We start from the raw sequence: 19,347 nt of genomic DNA, 5'->3' as shown, positions 1-19,347 counted from the left end.
AGCACAATTAATAAGCAACTCTTTAGTGGCCAAGCTGATTTTGTGTGAAGGCTAAGACTCAATTTGCATACGGACAGACAAAAGGCCAAAGCGCTGCTAACGGCCAATTGAAACGCAAATCAAGTCAACAAAATGTCCAAAAGACCAAAAAAAAACTAAAAACACCTAGCGGATCAATCTATGACAGCGCTACACGTTTTTCGAACTCGAACTCGAATTCGAGCTCGAACACGAATTTTGAATCTGGCAAACGACAAAAGACAAACTCTATTACAAACGCTGACTAAAATCGCTGGCAAATCTCTTCGACTTCAAATCGAAGCTACTTACGCTGACATATTCCTTCTTTTTTTCTCTTTTTATATATCCAATGTTTGAAATATCCTTTTAATAATGGCGCGTATTTAATCCAAAAGTATTGTACAGCATTTGTTGTTGCTTTGTTAAACAACTTTTAAGCTTTTCAGCAAACACACAAGAACAAAAAAAGTAAAATAAACGAGTCAGCGAATGTGTTTCTTATATGTTTTTTCTATTTTTTCAGCGAACGCGCGCGTTTTTTTTATGTGTATTGCAGAGATTTGAATTCCCGTTTCGATATTCGAGTTTGTATTTTTGTGCTCGCAACGAATTGAATCGCATTCAAAGTGTATTCGGATCGAACGAACGACGCGCGACGTCTGTGCGCAACTGAAATTGGCTCGCAACTGAAACTCGTTTCTCTTGGCCAGGCCAAGCGCAGGCTAAAAGTCGTCATAGAGCGCGAGCTGCCAACGACCGGTTTGCCGAGCGAGAGAGCGAGAACGACGCACAGAGACAGAGAGAGAGAGAGAGAAGAACTTCTGTTATACGGCGAGAAGAAACGAGACGACTTCTCCTCAAGTCGCAACTCGGGGGAGTTTTGCGTGTTGCAGTAGGCCAACAACAAATACACAAACACACACACACACACTTGTACACTCATATACTCATACACACATGCAGACCTAAGACAAAAAGAAATAAGATGGAAAATTAAACAGGTAAACGTGCTCGAGTCAGGTAAACAAGTTGTTGTTGCTGCGCTTGCGCTCTCTTCAGTCTCTCTCTCTCTCGATTACCAACAGAGTCACCCTGTGCTCGTGATAGTTTTTCTGTGTGTGTGTGTGTGTGTGTGTGTGTGTGCGATTGGAGCCCACAGATTTGCGTCAGTTTGAAATGACAAATGGAAATGGCGCAAAAGTCGCAACTCGCAGCTTTAAGCAAAAGGGCTCTGCGCAAACCAGTTGCCCACTTTTGGAGGGGCAGCCTGTGCGCCTGTGGGCGTGGCAGTGACAGTGACTGTCGCTCTGGCGGCGCCTTAATTGGCATTAGAGGCAAAATGCGGCGCAGATTTGTGTACAACAAACAAGAAGACAGCTTCCAGCATATTGAATTCGACTGCGAATTCGATATCGAAATTGGGTTTTTAGCCACGCTGAGTCAGCGCAAAAAAACGGAAATGCCAGCCAGCCAGCCAGCCAGCATAAGAGCTTCCATCGAAGCAGCATCGATCGACCCACAAAACAAAAATGTATAAAAAATACATAAACAGAAGGGGGGGGAAAAACCCAAAAGCACCGACAGCGACATCGACAGCGACACCGACACAACCCGCAACCCATAAACACGGCCTAAAAGACAAGGTTCAGCAACAGCGACAACAAACTAGCTAAAGATGCGACCAAGTTGTTGTAGGTGAAAAGTAAGCCACAGCACGTTCATGCTGCACGTTTTTCTGTCTGTGTTTGCCTCACAAAATATTGTATATACATACATACTCGTATATATTTAAAAGCGTCTTCATCTTCATCTCGAAGCAGCCGCTGCTGGCGTTTTTTATCGGTTACAAGCCCATCATGAGTTGGCCTGGCATGACTCAAAAGCCCAAAGACACAGAAACATAAATGGCTGGCATTGTTGTTGCTCCCCCCGCGACTTTAGAAGACACACAACAGCATTTACAGCATTTCATTTCATGCCATTTCACTTCACTGCGCTGCATTCAACTCCATCTCCAACTCCAACTCCATCTCGATCTCCATTACAAACAAAGCTGTCCATTCTATGACTCATTCACTGTGGCAATTTGACACCAGCGAATTGATTGATTCGATCACTTTTTTGTGGCCAAACAAAGAGTGATAGAGAAGAGAGCTCAAAGTATTTGAGTTAAGCTTCTTAGCTAATCTCATTCGAAGCAAAGAGGATATTGTAAACGGAGATTTTAGAATTTGAAGAGTTAAAGTAATGAAAAGATAAGCAATTAAGAAAGAAAATATACCATACAATGCAAAATATACTAAATTGTAAGGAAAAGAAGGCATAAATATACCTAAATCTATATTTGGTGTATTGATGTAATATTCAAAATATACCAGATTGTCAATCAAAGTAGTCAAACAAGATACCGAATTAATATACCACACGAGTTTTAAAAATATACCAAAGTCTATATTTGGTATATTGATAAAATACCAAATTCAAAGAGTACACATTATACCAGATTGCTTTGCAAAAGTATTTCTTACAACTTTGAAATACTTCTACCCTTTGGGTAGCGGGAAGATTAAGAATTTCAATATTGAGTCAACTACGATCAAAAATTGTTCTTTTCTTTCTTTGCTCTGAACTTAATTCTAAAATAATTTCAGAGAAATGCCAGCGATAAGCACAACTACAATAATTGTGATAGTAAAAAGCGTTAAATTGTACAGACTAAAATGTGTTAGACGAAAGTCGAAAGATCTGATAAACGAAATTACTCAACTAGAAGCTGGAAACAAGAACGTATTTAATACTCGTACTCGTATTCGACATTATCTCATAGTTCTCTTCGCTTCGGTTCGGATTTCGCATTGTTTGCAATTACCGAAATATGCAAAAGATCTGATAAGAGCTCAGACTCAGAGAGTTGAAGCTCAGCTCATGGTTGAAAATGTGCGACAACCTTCGACGAACACGTCGATGGATGGGAATGCAAAAGTAGATGGAAATGTGGAATATGAAAGTGCCAACAACAAATGCGAAAATTAAATACAATACAAATAAGTAAGTAATAAATGCGAGTGCAAAGATTGTGCAAGATTTCGCTGGAAGAGCTCGAAGATGAATCAGGAGCTGCGCTTGGCATGTGCTCAAAGTTTCACTTGGAAACAGAGAGCACAGAAAAAATAGAAGCGAGTTCTTTTTTTTCTTTATCTGAACTCTCCTCCTTGGGACTCATTAACGCCAACATGCTCGTGCTGTACAATGATGATGATCCCCAAATCAGATGATGATGATGAGGTGAGTGTTAATGGCCGCCATGCGATGTTGATGCTGAAGCTGTTGCTGATGTTGATGTTCATGTTAATTTTGGGTTTATGGCTGCTCGGCGTTAAGTCACAAGCAAATAAATGAAACGAAACGAATCTGAATCTGAATCCAAATCAAAATCAGATCACACTCAGACGTGGAGTTGAGATTAGAGACAAAAGACAATAGAGACAAGAGTGTTTGCTGCTCAAACATAGAATGGAAGACGAAGCAACTCCCTCGATAAGAACAGCTTATCACCGAAAGAATCGAGAGTGGAAAGTGGTACAGCCATTTTTGATGTGGTGTGTTGTGTTGTAGTGTGTGTGTGTGTGGCACTTGCAACACACACACAGACTTCGAGGCTAGTCATTGCCCCGTCGCTTTTTTGTGTCTGCTGTCTGCTGTTTGATGATCAGAGATTCAGGGAAATGCGACGCGTCTTTTAATGACTTTGTCCTTTAACATCAACATCAACAGGAGAAAACACTCTTCGACACTTTTTTTCCCGAATCTGTTGCAGTTGCAACAATGGATGAGGACACTACTTAAATGCCTGGTGTCTTGTGGGAATTGCGCATTGATGCGTTAAAATTTCACTTAAACGTTGCGACGAGACAATTTTTCATTAAAAAGAGAGACTAAAAGAGAGGAAGGGAGGAAGGGGAGCGGTGCCAAATGGCCGTGAAAATAAAAAAAACAATCAACGCAAAGCCCACACGGTTAAATCCAGATCCAGAGCTGCAGATCGCGAGATGCAGATCTACGATCCGAATTGTGTTGCGTGTTCTTGTTGCTTGCTTCTTGTCGTGGGAGTTTCTCACAGGGCCAACGTCTTCTTCTTCTTCTCTTCTGCTACTTGTGGTTCTACTTCTAGTTCTTATTCTTACTCTGTTTCGTGACGGACGAGTGACTAAAGCCCAAGACTAAGACTCGAGTTAAAAACTGAAGCTATTCATAATTAAACTGGGAAATGCTAACTGGCTTTGCACTAGGCAACTGGGAACCGAGAACCGAGCATTGGGAACTGGGAAAAAGGCGTGGGGGAAGCTAAATTAATTTAGCAGCGACAAGTGGAAAAGCCCTGAGAGAGGGGGGGCGAGGGAGCCAGAGCAAGATAATTAATGCAGAGCCAGACAAACAACGACAGCGAAATACAACAAAAAACAAAAACCAAAAACAAAAGCAGGAAAAAAAGGGGTTGCCAGGTTGTTCTTGCTAATGTCGTTTAATATGTGGCAGCAGACAAGTGGAGACAGCGGAGGGAGCAGGGGAGGGGGGACGGAGAGCGGTGCAGGGCTCTATGACAACCGACGATCGGGCTGAAGGTAAAAAGGGGGCACGTGAAAACAAAGCGCAACGTCTTCGAGTCAAAACAAACAGGGAAACAAACAAACGGCAGAAGAGCAGAGACCAAAGACCGGCAAAGAGCGCGAGCGGAGAGTGAGGGAGAGGGAGAGGGGGTGCAGGTGGAAGGGGGAACACTTTCCACTTCTGGCAAACAAACGGCGACGTCATCAACAACACACAGAGAGCGACAGAAAATGAGAGAGAGAACCCAGCGCAGGAGTCTAACAGGTAACTGGGAAACGAATCACCCTGTGCTTCGTGTGGCCTGCGACGAACCGCAAGAAAAAGTACAGTCGCCGCTTAAAAGGCGCTGAGTTTTCCACAGCGACGTCTTCGACACGACACGAACTGAACTGAGCTGAGAGTTGAGCCTCTCTGCTTGTTGCCTGTTTATTGCCTACGGGTTAGCATGAAAATGCTGTTGTTGTTCTCTTGTTGTTGTCTTGGCCAAATGATGATGATCATCATGCTGGGTGCCCGTCGCTTTTCCAGCCTGGTTTTTAAATCGTTTTTCGTCTGTTTATCTGCTGCTGCTGTTGCTGCTGCTTCTACCTCATCGTTGTCTCGTTTTTCCCTCAACTTCATTTTATTTTATGGAAATTTGTTGTTGTTCTCCTCGTAGTAGGAGGACACGCTGGAGAGAGTTTATTGACTTCTAGACTGAACCCAACACGAACGAAAGACTAAAGCAACGAACTCGCCTCCTTCGAGCCGGAGTGGAAGCGAGGGCAAGAGCGAGGGGTTGCAATTTAAATAATTGGGTGAGAACAGAACATGACACTAAACGGAGTGCGCACATTAATCATCGACGCAATTAAAGTTTCACGCAAGGCTCGCAGGACGAAAGTCATGTCAACGCCTTGTCAAGTGGGCGTGGCAGAGGAGGGAGAGTGGGAGAGGGGGGGCGAATGTGCAACAATTGGCAAAATGTGTCGTGAGCATCTTTGCATCTTTGGCTCATCTCTCGCTCTCTCGCTTTCTGTCAAATGTCAGAGATCAAAAGGTGGCAGATTCTTCTTCTTTTTTTTGTCTGTTTTGTTGTTGCAACGGGAAAACTCTAAACCAACAACAGATGCAGCAGCAGCAGTTGCATTTGCAGCTGAGTTGCACTTATATATTTTAGTGCGGGATTCTCCCCCCGTCAACTGTGGGAATTCTCTTAGCAAAGAAAATGGGAAACACGCACTTGAGGCTGCTGATGAGCCCAGCACATTGAGCAATTGTAATAAGTGTGAATGCGTCTCAGTCTCAGTCTATGTGTGTGTGTGTGTGTGGGTTCTGCATGTGCGTGTGAAAAATGATTTGGCAACTGTGTCTGTGCAGAAGGCGTCGCCAGCAATTAAATTGAAACAGCGCGTCACGGGAAAATCAACTGGGAAAATTTGCCATGTCTCTGGCTGCAGTTGAACTGAGCAGTAATTTAGCTGTTGCTTTGTCTGCAAGTGGACAACGACGTTTAACAACTTCATTGTGTTGATTTAACAGTTGCAGCTCGAAAGTATGCAACACAATTTTACTACGAAGCGAGTACTTCAACCTAAGAATCAGATTAGGAGCATTCATAACAGCGAATACTACAACCTAAAAATATGAATAAGATCATTTCAACAGACTCCGAAAAGAATGCAACAGAAATTTCCAAAACTAATCTAGCTCAAACTATTTGAATTATTCAAATGTCAAGTCTATGCTGTAAAATGTAGAAAATATATCACACTTAAATGTCATAAAACTATTCTATGCTAGCTGAAAAACGTCGAAAATAAATAATCACATTTGCAATGCCAAAATATGGAATAAAGTAGTAGGTTTGTGTCTTGACTAACTCACCTTCAGAGCACAGAAAATACAATCTTGGCCGCCGCAAACATGTTGATTGAGACTCCGAAACGAGCGTCGAAAGGCGTCCAAGTGCCACAAGACCTGCAAAGAGTCACAAACCAAAAACAAAGTCAGTAAAGAGAACTGTGTGTGCGTGTGTATTTGTGTTGGGGAAGTTATACATAAAAGAAGAAATATATAGAAATCTCAGTGTGTATAACAAGAGACAATAACCGGTTGCGGGGACGCCATCTTGCCAAAGATCTCAACTACAAAGTTGTCTGCTATCTGTTGTTGGTTGTCTGCTGTTGCGACTCAAGAGAACGATCGCTGGCCAGCAGCAGCAGCAGCACACAAAAGAGTTGTGGCCGCCGTTTTGTGGCCAAATCGCAAAACCAGTTTTGTCTGCCAAGCAACAAAAGACAGACAACAAAATTGTAGCCAAGTCTCAAATTGTTGCGGGCTACAAAGCTGCACACGATTTTGGAGAGTTGAGCTGAGTTAAGCTTGAGTTTGAGTTTTGCTGCCGGCTACCAACTTGGATCTGACTCTGGCTTTGACTCTGGCTCTGTCTCTGTTGCTGGCTTTAGACGAGCCGGTTTTTTGGGGACCCAAAAGTCGAGAGTCGAAGTCGAAGTCGAGGCATCTTCGATCGCGTCTCGTTTTGTTGTTTTGGCGCAATACTCGCAACAATCTTTTGGCGGTTCAATTTCAATTGGATTCACATAAGCAGCTACAAAAAACAAAACAGTTGCAAAGCTCAGAGTCAGAGTTCAACAGTGACTCAGTGAGTCATGAGCAGCCGAAGGAAACTATCGCCTGATCTGATCTGTGGGCTAATTATGCTAAATGAAAGACAATGGAGGTTACGACTTGCCAGTTGCCAAAGTTAGATTCAATTACACTTCAAGTAACATTTGAGCCTCAGTGAAAGCCATCAGCTTCATGCTCCCCAAACCCAGCCAAGAGTTGTTCCCTTCACCCGATGTTGTGAGCAACATAACACGCGTCTAATGCCAAAAACTTCCATTAAATTGGAGCACTGCAAACTGCGAACTGCGGACTCTAAACATAACCGGTTCACACACACAGATGGAGACTTTTTTTGGACACCCGAATTGTCCAATAAAAGCGCCACAGCTGCACTCTGGACTCAACTGGACTTGGACTCGAGGGAGCTAAACTGAATTGCCACGAGCCAGCTGCGTGGATTGCCTTCTACTTCTTCTTTTTTAGCTTTTTCAGCTTGACTGTAATTTGAGCTGGCTGCGAGCTTAGCTTAGAAGATTGCTTCCCGAGGAAAGGAAGACTTCTTCTAAGAATGAAGAGGGAACTAAGGCGAAAGAAGATTGTTCTCGAGGAAGACTTCTTCCAACAAAAGAAAGAAGCCTCGCCACAAAATTCGAGCTTGCAACTAAGGCGAACGAAGTTTACTCCTTCAAACAAAAAGTCCATCAACTGTCATTATTTTCTTCCCCTTCTCCTTTTCCTCACTCTTAAGCACCTTTCACCCGAATCGATTACGCACTTTGCTTGCTTTGTTTTGCCTTTCACATTCGTCACTTTGAAGCAGCCATTGTCTAGGCTTTGTTTCTAACACCCACGACTTGCAGATCGCAGATCCAGTTGCAATAGAGGTGGAGAATAATCGATGGCACTATCGACACTATCGATAGTGGAGGGTTATCAAGCCACAATCGATAGCAGCAGACACTTTCGATTCTGGCCCAATCACTATCGAAAGTGCCATCTTATCTCACATTGTTCTATGTAAAATCGTCAGCTATTAAGAATAAAAAAAAATAATGTATTATTCAATTTAATTTATGACACATTAGTATTTTGGTCTATAATATGTCGAATTTAAAATAAACGTCGAATGTCCGCAGCACTTAGTGCATCAACTGACGACAAGTTGGACTGCGATTGCAATAGCACAGACTTTAAAATTTATTCTGTACCTGATAGGCGAAGTATTTACTACAAAAAGGAATACAATTTTACAAAGCTCAGTGAATTTTACATTGCATAAACGCAGTGAGTAGTGTGAGATGTGTGCAAAAGAATCGAAAGCGACAAATTCAGTTGCTCTCCATTAAGAAAACCAAAGCCCTGAACTTTTCTTTTATAACAGAGCAACATTAACAGTTGCTTTAAAGAATACAAGACAAGCGGCAATTAAGCAAAATTTGTATGTCGGGCGACAATCGATGGAACTATTATCGATTCGTCAAAATTGACTATCGTCGAATATCAATGACACTATCGAAACTATCAATGTCTTCAAATTGACTATAGTCGATTATCGATGGCACTATCGATGCTATGGCGCCCACAATCGATAGTTTTCCACCTTAAAGTTGCACTTGCATTTTGATTTGTGTTTCGTGTCTCGACTCGTGCACTTCCGCTGCTCAAAACAGCAACTCGAGTGTGGGCGTTGAATCGGAATCGGACTCCGACTTTGTGGATTGCGTGGGGGCAGCAGCCGAGAGTCGACAACCTAAAGTTCAACACGCAAAATACGAAAACCCACATTACAGCGAAACTAAACTAAATTAAACGACGCTCATTAATTGGTTTCGTTTTGACCAATTGAATTGAATGTGTGTGTGTGTGTGTGTGTGTGTGGGCTTAGGGCGAGTAGGCGTTCTTGTGGGTGTGTGGGCGTGGCGAAGCAAAGTCACATTTGGGTAGCAACTAAAGGGCAGCGACAGCTTTCCGCACGTGCTAATGATGTGTCTCCATTTTTTGGTCATTTTGTTAACCAAATCGTTTAGCCGTTGTTTCCTCACACACACGCACACACTTATACGTAGATGGCAGCAGCTTTATGGCAACTAATGACTTCCTTTCTTGGCCAGTTAGCATTACCTTTGCGCTGCGTTTCGTTGCGTTGCGTTGCGCACATGTCAATTTGACATCGATGTGGATTAATTATCTTGTAAATAAGCAAACGAAACAACCAAACAGGAAACAATTTCCCTTTTTCATTCTCTCTCTCTCTCCCTCTCTGTGTTTCCTCTTTTGGGCTCCGCATGAGAAATGTGTTTGCATCTGTGTTTCAGTATTTTTTTTGAGTCTGTTATTTACTCGACTCGCTAATTAGACAAAGTTAATAGTGAACAATTGACAACTTGTTGCAGCTGCGATTGCAACATTGTTGCATTGATTTGTTGCACTGCCAATGCGGAGAATACAAATACAAGAAATCTACAGTCAAGTGTGCTCGACTGTGAGACACTCACTACCCATTTTTAATTATAGCAGAACAATGTGGTATTAATTGAAAAATATACCGAAAATATACCACCAATTATATTTAGTATATTTACAAAGTATATTGAGAATATATTATAGAGTGCAAAATATACCAGATTGTCACTCATCGTAATTTACAAAATATACTAAATTAATATACCGAAAAAATACTGCAAAAAATATTACAAAGACTATATTTGGTGCCTTTACATAGTAATACATTTAAAATATACTGTGTAGTGCAGAATATACCAGATTGTTAACTGAAGCAGTCCAATAAATAAAAAATTACTACACCACAAAAATACTAAAAATATACCAAGGCCTAGGCCTATATTTTGTATAATGATATAGTAGAGTGCAATTCTTTGTTGTCTTTGTAAGTTACCTTTTAGGTTCGCTTTTAAATAAATAGTATAATAATAAAAGTGAATTCTCTTCTTTGCAAGTTGCCTTTGTAGCAATTTCCTACAAGGTTGTCAAACTCTTCAGTGAACTCTGAACTCTGAGCGAAAGACTTTGTCATAGAAAATGTTCTTTTTACACGTTGCGTCTTCGGGTTGAGCACATTGCGTAATGCTTACAGAGAAAACGTTAAACAACCGCAAAGCAAAGCAAAGCAAAGCAAAGCGAATTAACAACAAAAGACTTAGACGACAAACTTGAAAAACAGAAAAGCTGAAAAGTGTCGGACACCCATTTTTTTTTTCTTTTTTCAATCAGTTTCGTGGTTTCTCGATGTTGTTGTTGTTGTTGTTGCTGAAAAGTCCGAATCTTTGTGAAAGTTGCTGGCATAACGTACACCCCAAATTTCCCTAGCAGCAAGAAAAGTTGGCCAAGAAGAAGAAGAAGAAGCAGCAGAAGCAGAAGAAATCAACACACAAAAATAAAAATTAAGAAGAAATATTTTTGGTCGCTCATAATTTATGCTCAACTCAACCTGTTGCTGAGGCCTCACTTGTTGTCTTTGTTGTTGTTTTTATCGATATTGATCGTGCATGAATTTAAATTTGAATTTGAATTTGATCGCTTCGACTTCGATGCCTGCAGCTGGGCAACTTGCTGCTCATCGCACATCGCACTGCGATTATTTGTCGATGTTGTTAGTGCTTAAGTAGTCTTCTCCCCCTCCCTACCTCCCTCTACTTCTCCTCCTGCTCTTCGCATCGATTGCCTCAGCTTAATCAATTAGCATAAAAACGTTTCAAAATCCCACTTCAACTTGATAAATTCAAATTCGAAATTCAAATGAAGATTGAAATTGAGATTTGAATTTCGATTCCGATTTCAAACACATCTTCTCAATGTGTGTGTGTTTTCCCTCTGTTTCCTTCTCTTTGATCCGCTTCCGCACATTGAAATTGGAAGCAAAAAGCAATTGTTGCGTGTGCGAATGCATGTGTGTGTGTGTGTTCAAGTGTGTGTGTGCGTTGACTGACATAATTAAGTTAAAAGCCAAACGCGGAAAATTTAATTAAATGTTAAACGAAGCTCGCGGTGGCGACAAAAGAAATGCGACAAATTTGCAGAGTGCGAGTGCGAGTGGGAGGGAGAAAGACAGAGATAGATAGATAAAAAGAGAGAATTGCATAAGATGTGTGAGAAACGCAGCTCAAGTGTAGTTTGAAAACACATAAAGATAGCGTATTATTCGGCAAAGTAAAGGAACAGAACAAACAGCTAGAAGTGGAGTCCAGTTAAAGGATCAGCATCAGGCATTGAAAAAGAAACAGAAACAGAGACAAAGGCAGAGGCAGGTAGCTAACTCTCCCTCCCTTCTTCCCTTTCTCTATTCTTCGCTGTGCATTATTCGGTCACGCAGCGCAACAGCCGCAATAAAACAGTTCCCATTAATCATTTCCCAGGCTAAGAATTGTCCTTTCCCTTTGTCCGTCTGTCTGTCTAGTGAAAGATTTGGGTTCAAGTCACCCTCACAATGTGTGTGTGTGTGCTCTGCACTTGTTGTGCACACTTTTTCACACACACACACTCAGTCGCTGTTATGCACAGACACTTTCGTTATGTAAGCTCATAACTCGCAATTGCAGACGCTCATTAACTGACCAACACTTCAAGACTGCGCAGACTGAGTGGGAGAGAGAGGTGGCGCCCTCTGCTGGGCGAAATTGACTCCACTAGCGAGCGGCCTGAGGTGGGGAGCAAGTGTCTACTGTGGCGCCCTCTGCTGGCCGCAAATAATGCGACTAGCGAGCTGCCCTGCAAACTCACGATGACACTTTTCACAGTCTTCGTCGCTACCCCTCATTTGACCCCGCACATAAACAGAGTATGTATGTAACAAGTGCTCGACTTGTCTTCTGTTATGTTTTACTTTGTTTTGTTTTGGGTGTTGTTCATTACATTTCCGGCGCGAGAAAAAGTGTGAGTAACCAAAAAAAAAAACATTGCTAACAAAACGTTTCGTGTGTCGCATCTGTGTGTGTGTTTGGTTTTTTTCTCAAGTGGCATGAAAACGACAGATGACATTCCGAACTTGCAACATTAATGGCTAATAATAGTTGCTGCACTTCCACTTGACTGTCAAATTCACAGCTACAGAAACTCAGTACAGTATTTAATGCTGAATAAATGATAAATTAAACTCCAACTCAGACTTTTATCCTGCTCTTGACTTTCCTGGGAATCGTAGAACAAATCTCCCTTTGCTTTCCCACTCTTGTTGTTTTAATTAATTATGTGGTGTGCCTGCCCTATGCTCTATCTCTCTCCCTCTCACACACAGGTGTGTGTCTATGTGCGGGTGTTTGCCTCCTTCCCCTCCCCCCTCTCCCCACTCGCTGGTCATTCTCCTGAACATGACAATGCAATTAAAGTGCTCGCTCTAAGTTCTCTTCTCTCTCTTTTTTGCTCTTGTTCTGGCTTCTTTTCGGTTCTGTGGCTTCGTCAACTGCATCAGAATTTCGTTTGCTCTCTCTCCCCTTCCCCACTCTTTCGCCTTTGGGCAGCCCACGCAATGACAAACTTGTTGTTGCTGCTGCTCGTAAAAGTTGTAAGTAAAGCGCATAATTGTGACAGTTCAGACGAATACACGCATAAGTGTGTGTGTGTGTGTGTGTGTGTGTGTGCGACTATTTGGGTACTGGGAAATGCTTTTTGGCTACTTTATGACTGACACTTTACATTTGGCGGGGGAAGTGCGGGGTACAGTTGAACTCATAAATCAGCAGCGAGCTTCGAGTCAAAACTCAGAAAAGAAAAATGGCAATCTTAAGCTGCGAAAGCTTTCAAAGGAGCTTGAAGTGTAAATATTTGTGTTGTTGTGCATTGAATTTGATATTTTCAATGCCAATGAAAATGTTAAAGTGACGTATGTAATAAATATTCTTAAAAAAAATATCAATCAAAGTTCAAAGTGCATTATGCACTATGTAATAAACCTTGATGCTCGTATTTCTAATGACAATTTAAGCTGAATATAATAGTTTAATAAAATAATTATGTATAATATAGAAATATGAAAGCAACCTAAATTGAAAATCAAGTTGCATTCGGCTCATAATAAAGTGGAATTCACATTTCATACTGTTTTTCTATGCATAGAATCGAATTCGCTTTTTTTCTTGCCGTGCATTAACGAAGTTTGTGCTTCTTCTTACCTTGCAGGTCTGAAAGAAGGCGCCAATGTTGTTCTTGTTGTTGTTGTAGACATTATCGCCAATTGTTGCTGGCGAATTCGACGATTGTCGCTGCAGTTGTTGTTGCTGCTGCTGCTGTTGTTGTTGTTGTTGTTGGGCAGAGGCGAGTGGCGCATGCGGCGGCGCCGTTTTAATGGCCACCGTATCCATGTTAATCGAGTATTGATCTTCTTCTTGCTATTGTCTTCTTCTTCGTTTTTTGCTCAGCACATGTTCGGGCAACGGGGGCGTGGCACGAGAGGGGGCAACTTGCTACTTCCGATTCAGTCGGCGAACAATGCGAGTAAGCGACAAAGGAAGGAAGCGAGGGATAAAGAAGACAACCCTTTGCAAACTTTACTTCTTCTTCTTCTTCTTTTTCTTGGCGCAACTGTTGTTGTTGCTGTTGCTCTTCTTCTTCTTTTCGTTAAAAGTTCTAGTTTCAGTTGTTTGGCGTACTTTTTGCACCTGTTTTGCAGAGTCTAGAAGAGTTCACCTCTCTTTTTGTTTTTGCGGACAGCACAAACATTGTTACGTTTTACACACACACACACATATACATACACATACACATGTATTGAGTGTCGAGTGCAGTCTTTAGTTTTCGTCTATTCAATTCCAAATTGCCACGCTTGCGATTTGTTTTTGCCTCACACACTTCACTTATAGTATTTATTGTCAGCAGTTTTCAGTTTTCGAATTCACTTGAAAAAAAAACCATACACACATAATAAAAGGCACACAGCGCCAGCGCACGAACAACAAATCAAAGCGAACGTGTAAAACAAAAACAACAAACTGTGTTTGTTTGCCGCTGCGCGAGAGAGTGAGAGAGCGAATCAAATGTGTGTTGCGACTGCGCGACTGACAAACGTCCGTTGATCTTGAGAGCGTGCGCAATACTGCGGCTCACGAATTTCCCAGATGCGCGGTCGCTCAGGCGCACTATGCGAAGCTCACAAATTTCCCCTGCCAAAGCGGCAACAGTCTCCAAGAGAGAGCAATGTGTCCCTCCCAAAAGTACCTCACTGAGTTTTTAGTACTTTTCCAGAGCAACGCGTGCGCTGGCAAACTGTACCCACGAAATTTCCCTGGTTGTTGCCCAAGCTATGAATGTCGGCAATGTGTTGCATACTTTTAAGCTGATTAAAATATGCGCAAGATTGCAAGTCGAGTGTTAACGACAACAAAACTTGTATTATTATTACTAGGATTATTGCTGATCATAATTTATTGAGTTTTAGCTAAAGTAAATAGTTATTAATTTATACTTCAATTCTTCAAAAGTTTACTAGCAAACACAGCAAGACAGCCATGGAAGTGTTACCCGAGCTAGGGATATTTTCAGCAAGACAAAGAGAGAGAGAGCCAAAAAGGGAATTGTTGCTAATGGGAAATTATCTCTCAAGCTCTCTCAAAGTGTTCCCTGCCGCAAATGAACTTTTATGAGCGAACGAGTTGCCACTTTGCTAAAAGTTCGAAAAACCAGAAATGTCTCAGCAGCGAGCTAACAGACGCTGCGCTGCCAGGCTGCCAAGCAAAACAAAATGGCGGCCATTGTGTGCTGTTAAGATCAACATAAGAAATAAGAAGAGAAAAGGTACGAAAACACGTTTACAGACCTAACGAGTTTTGTTGTCGTTGTCGTTCTTTTTGTTGTTGTTGTCTAGATGTTGCTGCTGCTGCTGCCGATGTTGCTGGCTTTCAAAATCAACGTGCAACATAAGCCGAAAAAAGGTAGAAACTCGCGAGCAGCGAGAAAACGAACAAAATATTGTTATTGAGGTTGCGTCAGGGGGGAAATGGGGGGAAGGGGAAGGGCAGGCAGCAAGCAAAGCAAAGCGAAGTCAAGCAAACAAGCTGCCAAACAGACAAACAAACAACGATTGAAGAGCAAGTGGGAAGTGGGATGGGGGGAAAGGGGAGGAGGTGGAAGCTGGGGCTACTTTTGAGGTTCCCCAGCGCGTTCACGGCCAGAGTTGATGTTGATGCTGCGACTAAGTTGCTCCTACGGCTGTTCAGAGAGTTCGCTTTTTTGTGCCTTTTGTTTTGCTTTGTATTCTTTTTTGTGTTTTTTTTTCTGATTTTTTCGCTGTTTCTTTTTTCTGCTGTATTCATGCCACATTAGTTGGCTTGCCTCTTTGTTTTGGGGCCAACTCCTGGGCTCCGTTCGCCGTTCTTTATGTGCCACTTGGGGCAGTCAGGCGCAGCGTCCTCAAATTGCGCGCCAAAAACGCCAAAACCGAAGCCAAGCTGATTTGAGTTCAGCTCTGCAGTTAATCATTGCGCAAGGAAAGACAAAAGAAAAAAACGAAAGACTGTGGCAACAAACTTGCATCTCCTCTAGGCGAGCACGCACAGCAATCACAGCGATCACAGCAATCACAGCGATCACAGCGATCAACAGTAGCCAGCAAATCCGCTTAGGCAGCTCATCAACAGGCGACTCTCGACCCTGGCATTTTATCTCCCTCCCCTTTCTTGTCTCCCTTCTTCTTTACCACTCTTTTCTTAGCTTCGTTTTGCCCCCTGCTGAGTGAAGTTGCTTTATGAAACATTTAGCATGACTACAATAAACACTCAGATTAATAATTGGCGAGAGATCTCGATGAGATCTCGAAACTCGATCGAAATCAGAAGAATATTTGCGTTGTGTCGCTGTTCTAGGAAATGCTTTGCTTGCTGCCTGCGCATGCTTGTGCTTCCTGTGCCGCCCACATCCCGATGCGAGAAAGAGAGAGAGAGAGAGAGAGATAGAGAGACCTATACTTACTATACAATGATATATGTATTCATGCGAGTCTAGCCAAATCTCGAGTTTGAGGCTCGAGAGTTTTGCAATCGCGACTGCCAATTCGTCTTGTTGTCAATTATCATAATTTGTTGCTGTTGCTATTGCTGTTGTTGTGTCGTGCCAACAATTTGTGGCAATTACATTGGCATTCTTTCGAGTTCCACAGCAACTCAGATAAACAGAGAGAGCGAGCGAGCGAGAGACAGAGACAGAGAGAGAGAATTTGCTAATTAAATTGCAATTCGTTCGTGGCAAGCGAACTGCACTTGTCGCTGTCATGCCACGCCCACTAGCCAGAGCCCAGTGCCAACGCCTTGCCCCCAAACTCTAGCTGCAACAGCTGCAACAATTTTGATATCGATTGCAGCGCAAATGTTGCAACACATCATTTGCAATTTTGCATGCCAAATCGCCGCCAAATTCGAAGCCTGTAATAAGTCTTTGCTTTTGCCATTGTTGCAGCTTGCAGCTTGCAGTGTGAAGTGGGCTGACCACGCCTACGAAATTGCTTAAACTTTCCTCTTTTTAAGCAGCGCTAATAGAAGGGTTTTCCAATGTAGTCAGCTTCAGTTATAACTACTGCCAATACAATTTATATAAAGGAATAAAGTAGCAAATACAAATATTGCACTTAATTGCCAACTCATTAATGAAAGCTTCATTTGTTAAAAAGGATTTTCCAATGCAGTAAGTTTTTGTTATCAACTACTGATAATGCATTAAAAGCAATTGCAATTTGTGATCATTAATAAAATATTGCACTTAATTGCAAAGTCATCAATTCGATAATGATTTGGTAAATAAAGTTTTCCAATGCAGTATGTTTAATTTCCATATATATTAATTATAAATAATGCATGAGATTAAAGCAATTGCAATTTGTGTTCATTAATTAAATAACAAATTAATATATTGCACTTAATTGCCAACTCATTAGCTCAATAATGAGATGCAATTGTGTGCTGATTCAACAGTTCAACTTCACATCAATTATGTAGCAAGATTTATTCAAAATATAACGAATGTCTTAAATCGATTAAGCCTGCATCAAAATGCAATTTATTTTAATTGCAAATAAACGAAAACAAAAAAGCAGCGATCGATATTGAATGTAATTAAGTGGAAGAGGATTTTCAGCTGTTTTCAGCGTTATGACAGCAGCTGAAGAAGGAAGGGGGGAAAAGGGGAAAAGATGCAGCAGGCAGGTGCCACTTGAGGCAGCCAATGGTCAAGCTCAAGCTGAAGCTGAAGCTCAATTGCAAGCTTAGAACTGTTGCAACAGACAGCACAATTTATGCGCACAAATTAACAGGAGAAACATGCAACTGAAGGAGAAGAAGGGGAAGAGGAAGCAGAGAGGAGCGAGAGGCAATCAAATGACTGCCACATAAATTTATGAGCAGCGCGTCTGCCGAATCTGTTGTTGGACTGTTGGAGCCTGGACTTGGAGCTGTCACTGAACGTGCGGGACACGGCGCGTGCTGCAACTTGAGGCAGCTGTGGCATCAACAACGAGTCGCCGTGGCAAGCGACTTCAGCCAGCTGAAGGAGCACAACGAGCTAAACATCATCAAAATTGATGGCGACCAGGAAAAGGAACGAAACTGGTTTACTTCTCTTTCACTTCACTTCACTTTACTTCACTTCACTTCCACACACACTTATGGTGCATGTTGCCAGTTGTTGTTGTGGATGTTGCAAGCTGCCCTCGAAGTCCTGGCTAAATTTAGCACGAGCTCAGCTCGCAGCTCGCAGCTTGCAGCTCAAAAAAGGGCTTAAGCCAATGGCCAAGACGAGAGCTGCCATTGCCAACTACCAAAAATAGTTGTGGACTTTGAACACAAAGCGAGCTTAGCTCATTGTTGTTGTTCTTTGTTTGTTTTGCGCGCCATTTTCCAGCTGCAACTGAAAACGAAGAACTCTTCTTCTGTCTTTCTCTCTCTCTCTCTCTCTCTCTCGACTTTACAACATCAGCAGAAGCAATCAGGAAACATTTAAGTTGCTGAAACTTTCCACTTCCCCCAATCAGAAAACATTCAATTCCATTTTTTTATGTCTAATTTAACTTCAAGTAAAGTTGTGTATAATTAAAACAAACTTGCAAAGAAGTAAAAGATCTCATCAAAAAGATAATGCAAAAGTTTCGTAGTAAAGTCTAAGAATTTCATAATTGTTACTTGTCAATTAGAAATCAACAAAGCTACAACTAATATATACCAAATTAAAAGTTAGAAATAAAGAAAGCCACAGCTATGTATGTATATAAAAGCAAAAAAAGCTGGTATTATTCCGGAAATATACCAAACTGATATACCGAAAATATACTAAAGGTAAAAAATTAAAAGGTAATTCTTAATGAGAAATCAAGAAAACTACAGCTATACAAGAGCGAAGCAGGACGGCATTAATATGAATATATACCAATCGAATATATCGAAAATATACTAATACATAAATAGCGGATGTAAAAATCAGAATTTGTATAAAAAAACTAAAAGTTACTTCTTAATTATCAAAATCAAGAAAGCTACAACAGAAAATATACCAAATTTATATACCAAAAAATACTAAAGCATAACATAACATGTGAAAATCAGTATAACAAATATTAAAAGTTAATTTGCAATAAAAAAAAACAAGAAAACAGCGCGGTATTATTCTAAAAATATTGCAAATAAATATACTGAAAATATACTAAAGTATACTAGATAGTTTCATACAATGTAGGAAAAACAAATGCGATCAAAATAAACCGAAAGGTCGAATAGATATTTTAAGCATATTATTGTAAACACACAAAAATCATAAGAATGTAAATTATTCGCTGAAGTCGTGGGTGGCAAAGCCACAGAGATGTTTGATTGCAAGTGATGAGCTGTCAATCAGTCTGTCAGTCAATCAGACTTTGCCTTGAGACATTTACACATTTCGTTAATAAACTGAATATTCACGAGCATCGATCAATGATCAGCGAGAGAGCTTCAATTATTCAAATCAGTCGAGAGAAATGTGTTAAGAAGTGATCAAGCGAGCATAAGCCTATCTCATTTTAATTAATGCCCAAGCTTATAAATGGAATATATTTGGAGTGGATAGAAATCTCGCCATATTTAGTGGCTGAAATTGGAATCTAGTCTAATCACATATTATGAATTCGATTCGTTTCCAAAC

At 41.3% G+C, this 19,347-nt stretch overlaps 1 protein-coding gene across 3 annotated transcripts in view; it reads right to left on the bottom strand.

Moving 5' to 3' along the window:
- Positions 1-19,347, bottom strand: part of LOC133847410 (uncharacterized) — a 53,049-nt gene that overhangs the window by 12,317 nt on the left and 21,385 nt on the right. Inside the window, exons 1-2 of one of the 3 annotated variants that reach the window (XM_062282436.1) lie at positions 13,365-14,284; positions 6,496-6,588 (exon numbers count right to left, since the gene is read on the bottom strand). In XM_062282436.1, coding sequence (XP_062138420.1) covers positions 6,496-6,588; positions 13,365-13,553 — 282 coding nt within the window. In that variant the 5' untranslated portion in view covers positions 13,554-14,284. Of the gene's footprint in view, positions 1-330; positions 702-6,495; positions 6,589-13,364; positions 14,285-19,347 lie in introns of those variants that run through there. The other 2 variants (XM_062282434.1, XM_062282433.1) reach the window with 2 other exon arrangements.

This window comes from Drosophila sulfurigaster, chromosome X (assembly GCF_023558435.1).
Source record: "Drosophila sulfurigaster albostrigata strain 15112-1811.04 chromosome X, ASM2355843v2, whole genome shotgun sequence".
In the NCBI taxonomy this organism is placed as follows: domain Eukaryota; kingdom Metazoa; phylum Arthropoda; class Insecta; order Diptera; family Drosophilidae; genus Drosophila; species Drosophila sulfurigaster.
This window is presented reverse-complemented; position numbering and strand designations above follow the sequence as displayed.